This window comes from Convolutriloba macropyga, chromosome 7, assembly GCF_964194025.1.
Source record: "Convolutriloba macropyga chromosome 7, txConMacr16.3, whole genome shotgun sequence".
NCBI lineage: Eukaryota > Metazoa > Xenacoelomorpha > Acoela > Convolutidae > Convolutriloba > Convolutriloba macropyga.
Genome location: NC_134474.1, coordinates 37,002,023 through 37,014,054, shown reverse-complemented (window position 1 = coordinate 37,014,054; position 12,032 = coordinate 37,002,023). Strand labels below are relative to the sequence as shown.

The following is a 12,032-nucleotide window of genomic DNA, read 5'->3' as shown; positions in this document are numbered from 1 at the left end:
AAGTTTCTGTATATAAACACCAATTCAACCTTTTTGAATTTGGTCGAGCTGAAATTTTGTTAACAACCATGTTGTTAGATAATGCATCAGTGGTTAACAGTGATGTTATGGAAAAGAGTGACGCTGGTCCAGTTGGGCACTTAGGATACGTTCAATGCGTGACAGTGTCTTGTTCATCCTCTGATATTTTTCCCGTGGCCCTTTTGTTCCACGCTGATAGCCTGCTTTGGTTTCTCACAAACTGTATTTTGATTGATTTTTTGTACTAGTCTGTACCCTTCGTGAACGTGGCGTCGATAAGTTGCATGAATAACTGGTGTCATAGGACGATAAATGCTTGCCAGAGTAGTTCGATGGGATCTATTTCGCCCCCACCCAGTGTTTTTTGCCCCCACCCCCGTTTTTATGCCCCCTCACAAAAACCATTTTTGTTATATAGCACGTTACTGCGTAAAAAATGGCACGTTCTCGGGGGTGGGGGGCACAGAAGATTCATGTCCGCTAAGCTGGGGGCGCAAAAGATGTTAGATCCGTTCGATGATTGGTTCGATGGCTCTGACAACGGGTGGCTAATAAATGCTGTACCAATATTTGCAAGCTTTTACTGGTAGCATTTCACCTTAGTTATTTACGTCTTTGTCCGGTAATTTACACAGTCGATTATTATTATTATTATTACTAGTATGGCGTTGTTTGGTCGATTTTGAAATTGGTTCCTTTTCGTGTTGATGATTGAATCCCATATTGGTTACCCTAGTTTAAGACAATACGGTCAATGCCTTTGTATCATTGTTTCGTATCAATATCCGGGTCTTTCCCAATTTACTCCTCCTCCCACTATGGTATATTTAGGGGGCACTGATTAGGGGGCACTAAGCTGCGGGGGGGGGGCTATAATGGGAGACTCCAATGTCCTTTATTTTTAACGTGCTTATTTAAGGGACATGTTTCACGATGGACTTCGAACAATACACGCTTCTATTAGCTCCACTTGAACGAAGGAACTAGGATAATTATATTAACCTCAACCCAATTCATTTGACTTCAAATGTCCCGTTACGTAGTCAACTGAAGCCACTAAACTGCTTCAAATTCTGAATGTCAGAGCAGTAGTCCATGCAATTATTTAACTAATTGGATGGAAGCTGACAACTTGAATCATATCCTATCAAGCAAATCGAAGGCTTCAAAAAGTTAAATAGTGGTATATTTGTATTTGGAGATCTTTTCGTTCTTCCGGGATTGCTCCCTTTCAGATAGCCAAATTTGATGCTTCATCGCCTAGATCTGCGGTTAACGTTTTTTGTATATGCTTTGTTGGTGTGCCACTTATGCACGTAACCCCATAAAATTTTACAATTGTGCATTAACTCATATGACCTATAAACTTTGCATGGACTTTAAGCACTGTTTTACAAAAAAAAATTGGCCTCATGAAGAATTTGCATTGTTACTTGTATTCAATTCTCCTCGCCTGCATTGACGAGCAATATTTTTCTGAACAGTATAAATTTCGAGAGTCACCGCCGTAATTGCCTTTTTAAGGGCAAGCAGGTACACTTTATCATAGATTTCGATATAGCGACTGAATGGAAATAATGTTTTACAAGCCGATCTTTGTAGATAACTTTTCATTCAAACTCCATTTTTGTGACATTTTCTGGGAGCTTTTCAATGTTTTTCATTTACGACTTGGATACCAAGCTGATAAATAAAAATAAATTCTTCTTCTTCTTGATAATGTAATGTTTCAGCAGGACCAAGTAATTTCAAAATTTTCACTGTAGGGCAAATTATTGCCAAAAATCTCAGGGAACAAATAATAGTATGTTCATATTTTATAGCTATATAAGCCATAGTCTAAGATCAACTTTATCTTGTCATTCCAAATTTTTGACCGAAACCCATAGCTTCAGCTGCCAAACCAAGTACGCATATTACAGACAAATAAAACATGTACTTCCATCTTTCAATTAACTCATGAACCTTTCATCTTGCAATTGTTTCGTAATTTGATAACGAATACTTGAATTGTCACAATTAAAGATAAGTTGTAGATAATTTTCTAGTTCGTTGATTTCCGATCAATTTCAAGTCCTCACAGCTCCACTCCGAACTCGTCCTGGGCGAGCACCTCATTTTTGAAGCAAATCGTTGGGAAAAACAATATGGTTCAGCCAAGCACACTATTTGATATCCAAGTCTTCAACTTGTTCAGAATATTCTTCTTCGTATTCACCCTCACTGCTGCTGTTAGAAGAAGGGTACAACACTTCTCGGTCATTTTTAGACTCACTCTCCAGTTTTTCTAGATATCTAAAAACAAAGCTACCTAAATGGCAAACTTTACTTACTATTCAATAAAACGTGACATTAGACTGAACAACGTAATTTAAGTTGTTCGAGAACAGGCTTTGTTCTGAATCAAATTTAACTAATTGATGAACGATTAAGGTCGAGTGATTTTTGAGCTTGTGACGAAAATACTTACTCATTTTGAGCTGCAACCACCTCCATACTCGTTTTACAACTTTTGTATTTTTGAAGCAGATCCGAATTAACTTGTACAAAACTAGGTCCCCATTTGAATTTGCTCAGAATTAGTTCAGCATCTTGCTCATGCCCCGTCATGATCAAACAAGCTGCTAAAGCTTCCACACATGATAAAGTACAAGGCTTGCCGTAGTTGACAGGATTGGCAGCTACTAAATAGGGTAACAACCTCGGATGAGATCCTTTCAAGAGGTGGAATGGCGTCTCCTCCAATTTAGCCCATGAACAGTCCACGACGGCAATCCCTTTCTTCGTAACAATTTCAGCATCAGAGGAACTATAACAAAAATTTCATAGTCAATTGCGGACTGAGAAAAAAATTCAAAATCTTATTCATTTAACACTTGTAATAAACGTATTGCTATGCCTGGTGAGAGGCCTCAAAACTGTCCTCAAATAACCATAAAGTAGTCATTTGACCTCATATTAACAGTAATAATCAAAACTTGACTGTAATTGGAGTAAATTGGAGTAAAAGTAATTACACTTGGAGTCACGCATACAAGTCAGTATAAAACTGCATGAATTAATGAACAAAAAATAATTTGAAAGAGCCGGAAAATAACCGGAATCAATCAAAGCGCCGGAATCTCCCTACATCGTAAACGTCATTGAAGCCCAAAATCATTACTTTTGTCGAGGAACAACCATTCTCCGCATCCCCACAATAATCAAGACCATTTGCTGCAAATTTTAACTCCTGTCGCAAAAAGGAAAACTGAATACAAAATTTTAGGTCCAAAAAATCAAAACATTTTCAGCTTTGGCCTCCCAAATCAACTAATAGTTCTTTCTTGTTGGAGAAATCTTACATAAAATGATTTCAATATATGACAAAATTTACAATAATCAGGAAAAGACAACGGAAACAGATTGATACAAAAAGCAAAGTATTTCCAACCAATATCCGACTCAGTTTGAGAGCAATTAGAATTGCATTATATCTTGACGTGTTCATAAAAGTTGACCAAATGAAACTAAGGTTATGGCCATAGCCTCTTATAGAATTTTTCGAGAAATCAACAGATGTTGAGAACATTTTCATTTGAAACTTCCATAAATTTCAAAATTGGCAACAAAACTAGAACGTAGAAGAACCAGTAGATTTCATTATTTAGCCTTGGATTTTCACTGCCATCATTCCAACCATTTCCCTGCCAACATAAAACTGAAATCAAAGTTAGAACGAAAACAATTTGCCAAAAACTGTTAAAATATCGCTTAAATTGCAATTATGACAAATTTCATCAGATTCCAAAAACCTACGGCCAAAAAAATGATTTATCAAAAACGCAGAATTGAATTTTTTGAGAATGCACAGAAAGTCTTATTTCAATAAATCAAATTAAGACAAGAGAAAAACGTTACAAAATTGGACAAAAAACAGCCGAAAGGCGTATAGTCTCACAGAACAATTAAAAAAACACGTGACGACGAAAACTCAGAGACGCAATCCATGAATTAAAAGCCGTTACCGTGTTCAATGCTAACGAAAAATCCTTTTACAGCTCGGTAAAACGAACAATGAATGTATCTGCCAATTCGATAACATGAAGAACCATGTATAAAACTTATGCTCGGGCATATGACTAATGCAGACAAAGAACAAGCAGGTATTACGACTGTTAAATAAGGTCTATAGTGAAACATAATAAGGAAGGAAAACATGGTGGGGGTCTAATTCGATACTCGAGCGCAGGGTAAAAAAAGAAACCGTTCACTTGGTAATCATCAAATTTGAAATATGAAAGGGTAAGACATAAGAGGGTCTATGGGGAAACATAACAGGGTAAAACATTGTGGGGGGGGGGGGGGGGGGGGGTCTCAGTCGATACGCGAGCAAAACCCTTCAATTGGCAATCATCAATTGTAGAGGATGAATTTTAGGTTGGTTCGCTTTTCGCAGCGACCAACACCCTTAGAGGCAGAAGAGACAGCTTCGAAGAAGAGTGAAACCGATCTTTGTCCGGATGACGACGGCGTACGGTTCTTTGCGCTTTTGGCTTATCTTAGCGGCCGCCTGTTTGATTTTATTGCTGTAGGTCCTGCACTGCCGTGTGGGATCAGCGGGTTGAATGTGCTATGCACGTCAATCACGCGCTGTTCGTAATTCGCTCATTTAATAGACTCGTGATACTTGCAAGCATCTGGCGAACTTTTTGGACAAGAAATTGCTAGTGTATTGAAAATCTTAACAACGAATGGATGGAGGAATTCTCACATAGACCTGTCTTTGATGTCAAGTCTAGCATAATCATCAGCATGCTTGTGTTACTCGGGAAGAACTCGCCTTCGGCTGAAGATGGGTCTCGATTTAATCGTCATGGTATGTTTCGTCTAGAAAAATGGCAACAGTATCACTGATGTGATTGAGACGTAACTTTGTATACCCACCATTATGTTAACGCAGGAATATTTGCTAGATAACTTTTTTAATGTCTCATCCATATCTCAGACACAGGCCATCTCTGAAGTCTTGCTCGCTAAGATAGAAACGGTATTTTGAAAGCGGAAGAGCGTTTAACTATTTGATTAACATTTTTCGGATCTATGTTTCGTCGCCCGAGATTAGTGGGAAAATATGTTTTATGAAACCCAGGCTCTGGTTCATTATTTTCACATAGTAACGTGTTATATAACAACAAATAATTTGTAAATGGGGTCATAAGACACTGGAGACCGAACCAGAATATATCCCCATTTTCAGAGTCTAGTATGAGAAGTTTTATTCTGGGATTGGATTCATAATAAGCAACAGAAGGCCAAATGATTGCTTCGCTCAGCTATCACTGCAATTAAAAAAAGGAAAATAAACTAATGTCGGGCGAATTGCTCGCAAACGACCCACGAGCGGTTGGCTTGATCAATAACTAGCCACGGTTTAGTGAGGCTAGCTTTCGATTAATTGAAGGGCGTAAGGTGAGCGCAGCGGGGGTGTAAAAACAGATTGTGCGGACTGATGTGGGGGCGGTAGGTGGGTGGGGGTGTGGGATCAATTTCTAAGAACCGACCATAAGTCGGTTATAAGTCAATTTCCCGACCATAAGTCAATTTTACACCATAAGTATAGGTCTCCAAAACAGTTTCTGGTAATCGCATACTTGCAGACAAGTGGGCTGAACGGCTCTAAGAGAAGTTATGCAAACTGGGCGCTACCCCTTTATCCCGTTTCTGAAGACGAAAGTCAAATGAGTCCGACAAAAAATCGGCCAAGCGAAAATTTGCAAAAAAGAGACAAACAGGATTAACATATTTGCTAGAAATTGCTTTTTGAAAGCAATTAACAATGATTTCCTAAAAACGGCCTGTAAAACAAGTCATTTAAGATGAAAAAAAAACATTTCTACTATAAATCATTGTTAATGAGGATCAGAGATGATATTACGCCACATTACAGCAGCTGAAGTGCGGCATCAACAAAAAAAAAGAGAGATAGAGTGAGAGAAAATAAAGTGAACGAGAAAGAGAAAGAAAGAAACCCTAACCCACCGAAAAAGAAAGAGATATCGGAATATTTCCCATGATGGGATTCGACTCTAGTTGCAACTTCTAGTTTTCTAGCCTTGTTAGTAAATAAATCACATAGAAAAAAAACTGAAAAGGGCAAAAGTAAAAACAAAAGATTGAAACCTCGCAGTAAAAACGTTCGAAACAATTTGAACAAAATTTCTGTCAGGTAACTCATCTCCAAGACTTAAAAAGTTTCGTTGTCCAGTAATGGTCGTTAAACTCAAAAAATACGAAACGGACAAAAATATGAAAAATTTTGTAAGCAATTGTAAATTTTAACAAAATCTTGCAAAAATTCAAAATCTTAATATCTTGAGAACCATTTCATTGTCTCAAGATATTATCCAGTATCCCTCTTTCAAGCCTGAAATAGTTTCACTGGCTCATAAAGATCCATACACTTTGAACATGATAAAAATTTTCCAAAAACTGGAAAAAAATTAAAATTTTATCCAAAAATTACTAAAACTGGTCGTAAAAAATAATGATCACCATTCCAATGACTCAAGAATCTATGCAGCAGCTTACTATCAAACCTAGGAGGTCCCAGGGCCCCTGGTGCCAAAAACATAAAATTGCAAATACTTTATTAAATTGCTTAAATTGTGATACTAAAATCTTGAAAAACATTCCATTACAACTATAAACAATGCAGTAATATATTACTAAACCCTAGAGGAATTTCTGCAGCTCTTGAGTCTAGAAAAACTTAAAAAATAAAAAAAAAATTCAAAGAACTGAAAACTTTTTTAAAAAAATGCTAGAACTTGTAATATTAAAAAAGTTGAAAATTAATCCAAGACCAAAAAAAGTTCCAGTAACTTATTATCAAACCCTAACGGAGGTTTTCTGACCCTTGAGGCTCAAGCCTGAATAATGACAATATCAAAAAATTGTAAAAAAAAATGGCAAAAATTGTCAGAAAAAATGCTTAAATTCGTGACGTTAAAATCCTGCAAGACATTCCATTACATCTAGAAATTATACAGTAACCTATTTCCTAACCCTAAAGGAGGTTCCTTGCCTCTTGAGGCTGAAAAAAAAACAAAAACAAACAAAACTTTTCAACAAAAAATCTTGAAAAAAAGCAAGTTTTATTAAAAAATTGCTGAAATTTGTGACAGTAAAAAGTTGAAAAACTATTCAATTGCCCATAAAAATTGGTCAGTAAATTATTAACGAACTCCTTAGAAGTTTTTCTGGCCCGTGGGTCTGGAAAGACCTGAATAAGGAAAAATAAATGTCAAAAAATTTGAAATTGCATGTTTTATCAAAAAAAATGCTAAAATTCGTGATGTTAAAATGTTCAAACCATTCCATTACCACTAGAAACTATGCAGTAACCTATTATTAAAACCTAAAGGATGTTCCTTGACACTTAGGGCTAATAAAACTAGAAAACATGACAAAAATTTTCAAAAAGCTTGAAAAATTGTGCAAAATAGTATAAATTTGCGGGGTAGCTATAAACGGGGCGGGGGGGGGGGGGTAGCTATTTGGAGACTTATACTTACACCATAAGTATAAGTCTCCAAAACAGTTTCAGCTGAAACAGAGCTGAAAGGCTCTAAGAGAACTTAATGCCCGCTGCCTGTTTATCCCATTTTTGAGGATGAAAAAAACAAAAGCGTCAGAGAAAAATCGGTCAAGCGAAAAATCGGATTAAAAAAAGACCGACAGGACTAATATAATTGTGACAAACTTCGTTTGAGAGCAATTAAACGACCTCGTGAACTTATTAGAAACTACCTAATTGCTTGCGCAGCATTGGGTGTAAGAATGATTCCGTTAAACCGCTGCTTCAATTTGAGAGGTTTGACAAATCCACAACGTTGAAGCTTTCTACCAGAACACCTTTTCGGATCACAATGTCCCAGATCCCACATTGCAAGCTGCACATCAGTGGTCAGAACACTGTCTTCACCTTCAGAAGAATCGTTATCACTTAATTCAGCTTTTTCTGGTTTGGCTTCCCGCCACTTCTTATTTTTACTCCAACCGGTATAATCACCATAGAAACCCGACATAGGAGTAGCATCTGAAAAAACATCACCAATTAGTATTATAAACTGGCATGTTACGTCCTAATTCTGGCAAACAGAGAGTCGCTATTAGTTGGACCTGATAATTTCTAGTCAACTCAACTAATCGAAAAAGCAACCATGACAACCAACCATATCAATTATAAATTTCAAGATGCGACGCCGGCTTTCGAAATTTACAATCCACGTAGCAGAATTCACTGGTCTTTCCCATTATATTCCCCTTCCAGCTTAATGGTCGCACAACCTATACCCCCATTAACCGAAAATAAACCATGCTTCAAAACTTCTAAAAAAAATTTCAAACGATTTTCAGAGATTGCAGTTGGAAATTTGTTGCTCTCAGTATTCTGAAAACCTGCAAAAATTCTTCGGTTCGAGGCAGAATATGGTATTTTCACTTGACCGTATGGGGAGAGTGCCATCCAGCTTGCTGGGAATCCTCAAACATAGCTGGCAGATTGCCAGAAAATAGCCGCAATAGATTCGTGATCGGCAGTCTAAAAAAAACAGTAAAAAAGACAGACCAAAAAAATTCGTCTTTTCATTGAAGGCTGATCTGTTATATTTTGATTAAAAATCTGTATAAGTTATTGCTGCTGCTATTAGCTGATCTCAAATAGCCTTCATTTAGAGTGACACACACCCATTTGACCTTATCTCTTTGAATTAAAATGAATAAAAGTCAATTTCAAAGTGAGGAAGTCATTTTTGAGAGCGAGGTAAGTCCAGTGTGACCAAAAATTTAATCACGCGCATGAACAAAAAAACTCGCTCCACTAAGAAAGAAAAATGACGTTCACACATGCAATTCAGTTGAAATTGCATGATCGAATGAACAAAAAGTGGCTATGACGTCATATGGTCGTAACAAAAATCATGACGACGAAATAAAAAAACATAACAGGACAAGTCCTGAAATACAATTCAAAGAATTGAATGAAAAACTCAGAAATACTCTACCTGACCAGCAGATCAATTGAACAATTCCAGACAGAAAACAAACAAAATCATCTCGAAAAATTGAGAAATTAAAAGAATCAAAACTAAACAAAATATACTCATTGCTAAAACTCGAAGCTTTCAAACCTTAGGCAAAATTTATTCTCTTTAATAATACCTATTTCAAAAATATGTTCAAAATCATCTTTTGTTTCTGAAATCGGTCCAGTATTATATCTGAAAGACCTGAAAAATATTCATTGGCCCTTGAAGATCGATGATTAACTCGAAAATGACCAAAAAATTTCAGAAAAGAAATCAATTGCAAATTATCAGAAATTGTTTCTGAAATTTGTGATATAAATATCTTGAGAATCATTTCTATAACTCTAGAGGCTATCCAGTAACCCAATTCCAAGCTTTAAAAAACTCATTGGCTCATAGATCGATAGGCAATAATTTTTAGAAAAAATTTCAAACTTCAAAAAATAGAAATTCGTTCTATTAAAATGTTGAAAGCCATTCAATTGCCACCTAGCACTTGATAATTATTTAATAACATTCTATTAAACACTGGATGAGGTTACCTGTCTACTGAGACAAGAAAAAATAAATAAAATACAAATGTTTTGAAAAAACTTTTCGCAAATTTTAGCAAAAAACTTCCAAAAGTCGAAAGGTTAAATTGATGAAAACAATTCCATTGAAACTAAAAACCATGCAGTAAATTTTCATCAGAACGTGGAATAGGATTTCTCGCACTTTGAGATTGGACGAATATCAAAAACTGACAAAAACTTTAGGAAACCTTAAAAAAATTGCAGATTAAAAAAAGAAAAAATGCTAAAATTCGAGACACTAAAATGTTAAAAACCATTCCATTGCTACAAGAAACTATGAAGTGCCCTATTAACAAACCTCAAAGGAGATTGCCTCGTCCTTGAAGCTGCAAAAACTGAAAAACTGACGAAAATTTTCAAAAACCTGAAAAAAATGCAAATTTTGTCCAAAAAATTGCTAAAATTTGGGATATTCAAAAGTTGAAACCTATTCCATGGCATCTAAAAAATTTTCGGTAACTTATCATCTAACCGCTAATGAGGTTTTCTGGCCCCTGGGACTCAAACAACTTGAATAATGACAATAAATGTCAAAAAAATATGAAAATTACAAGCCTTGTCAAAAAATGCTAAAATTCATGATGGCAAAAAGTTGAAAACAATTCCATTACCACTAGAAACTATGAAGTAATCTATCATCAAACCCTTTATCAAACTCTAGAGGAGGTTTCTTGGCACCTAGGGCTAAAAAACTCAGAAAATGACAAAAATTTTCAAGAAACCTGAAAAAAATTTCAAAAATTAGTATCCTTTCGCGAGTTTGTGTTTGTAGTACCAAAAGTTATAGCTCATAAAATGGTCATAACAAGCAATTTTGTGTCGAAAACTACCTTACTGAACTTTTAAAAACTTCAACCTGAGACTAATCAAACAAAGAAACTCAAAAAAATCACAAAAACATGAAAAATTGCACCATTTTGAGCCCAAAAACTCCTAAAAATGACCTTTTAACCTTAAATTAAGGCCATCCCAACAGCTGCACCACTATTAGCACTTGAAGGACAACTAAAGCCCACTTTGCGCCTCTAATGAAAGTTAATGCCCGCTGGGCTTTACCTGTTTATCCCGTTTTGAACGATCAAAGTCATTGAAAAATGTGTGAACACATCTTAAAAAAAAAACAGCGCACCAATACAATTCAAAATCTTTGAATTGTAAAAAAACCAAGAGAAGGCCAATAATAGCCCCCGCTATCGCTGTGCGGCTATTAACAAGAACTTGTTTCCAGTGATATCTAAAATGAACTATTAGAGCAGATCCCAGGTTTCTGCAAGACAAGCAACATTGCTTTAAAGATCGAAAAAGTGGGCTTTGTTTATAAAATTCCGCAACCAGGGACCTGGAAAAAAAGTTGCACATAAAATAGACTAGACAAAAAGAGGAACAATCAAATAATTTAAATGGCAAAACAAAAAAATCAATTATTGCCTTGATTTACCCAAAAGTTACGCAAAAATGGAACGTGAATTTCAATATCCCCATATATAAATACAAGCATTTCAAAGAACAGAGGAGAAAATATGCGTAATAAGAAGGAACATATAACACTTTTGCTCAAATATTTGCTGCAGAGAAAAAGGAATTGTCAATTATAATTTGATTTAACAATCGAACGTTTTCAAACTGCGTTCATCGTCACGTTTACTTAAAATTGATTCGCAATCGAACAAAATGATTTACAAGTATATACACTTATTGACTACATCCATCTAATACTACAAAGTGAGTTAGAAAAACAAATTTTTGAAATTACTTTCAACAAGACATTTTATTTAAACTCAATACACCCAATAAATTGTAATCTTTAGTAGCGAGTTTTCGAATCTACCGGGTATTGTGTTTTCATTTCCGTAAAAGGAGTTTTACCCTCAGTCATATCCTTTAGTATTTCGGATACCACATAATCCAGTCCTACACAATCGAATAAAGTTGTTGGGTTGTCGAAATTTTGAATTAACATGTACCAGAATGATTTTAAAAGTTCGAAAGTTAAATTTTTGCATTTGAACTAAAATATGTTTAATGTTAATTTACAATCCGGCACTCATCGTGATTATTTAATTTTTTGATGAAAATTGCTTGAACTGTCACCAGTTTTTCGAGCTGCGGGCATGCGTCGAGTACGTCGCATTCAATATTTTGCGCTGTACCACATTCATTGAGGTGTTGTCCCACCAGTGAATCTTTCGTTTGATGTTCTTAAATTCTATTGGTAAAATTTCGGCTGGTTTGGCCAACATAGAGGGAATTAGATCAATTACATGAAACATAATATACCACATGCATTATGAGATTTCCATAAAAAAATGATTTCAGGGTGGACAAGCAGGTTCTTAACTCAAAAAAATAAACCGAAAAATGTCGG

The 12,032-nt window shown here is 35.7% G+C and overlaps 3 protein-coding genes across 3 annotated transcripts in view; all 3 read right to left on the bottom strand.

Moving 5' to 3' along the window:
* LOC142342839 (small nuclear ribonucleoprotein F-like) overlaps positions 1-12,032 on the bottom strand; it is a 537,554-nt gene that overhangs the window by 518,029 nt on the left and 7,493 nt on the right. The gene's annotated exons all lie outside the window — the stretch shown is intronic.
* The window catches only part of LOC142342838 (vesicle transport protein GOT1B-like), a 456,129-nt gene that overhangs the window by 436,604 nt on the left and 7,493 nt on the right, over positions 1-12,032 (bottom strand). The gene's annotated exons all lie outside the window — the stretch shown is intronic.
* On the bottom strand, positions 1,958-8,138 carry LOC142342247 (18S rRNA aminocarboxypropyltransferase-like). The gene is made up of 3 exons (XM_075393514.1): positions 7,813-8,138; positions 2,492-2,830; positions 1,958-2,316 (listed from the first exon to the last, which is right to left on the bottom strand). Exons 1-3 carry the CDS (start codon positions 8,088-8,090, stop codon positions 2,187-2,189), a joined length of 747 nt encoding a protein of 248 aa, XP_075249629.1. The 5' UTR covers positions 8,091-8,138; the 3' UTR covers positions 1,958-2,186.

What these genes read in the sequence shown, in the direction of transcription:
- LOC142342247 (XM_075393514.1), bottom strand. Translation starts at nt 8,090, where the DNA reads ATGTCGGGTTTCTATGGTGATTATACCGGTTGGAGTAAAAATAAGAAG. An exon ending in AATGCTGCGCAAGCAATTAG is followed by an intron (nt 2,831 to 7,812) that starts GTAGTTTCTAAT and finishes TTTTTGTTATAG; the next exon opens with TTCCTCTGATGCTGAAATTG. An exon ending in GTGGTTGCAGCTCAAAATGA is followed by an intron (nt 2,317 to 2,491) that starts GTAAGTATTTTC and finishes CTTTGTTTTTAG; the next exon opens with ATATCTAGAAAAACTGGAGA.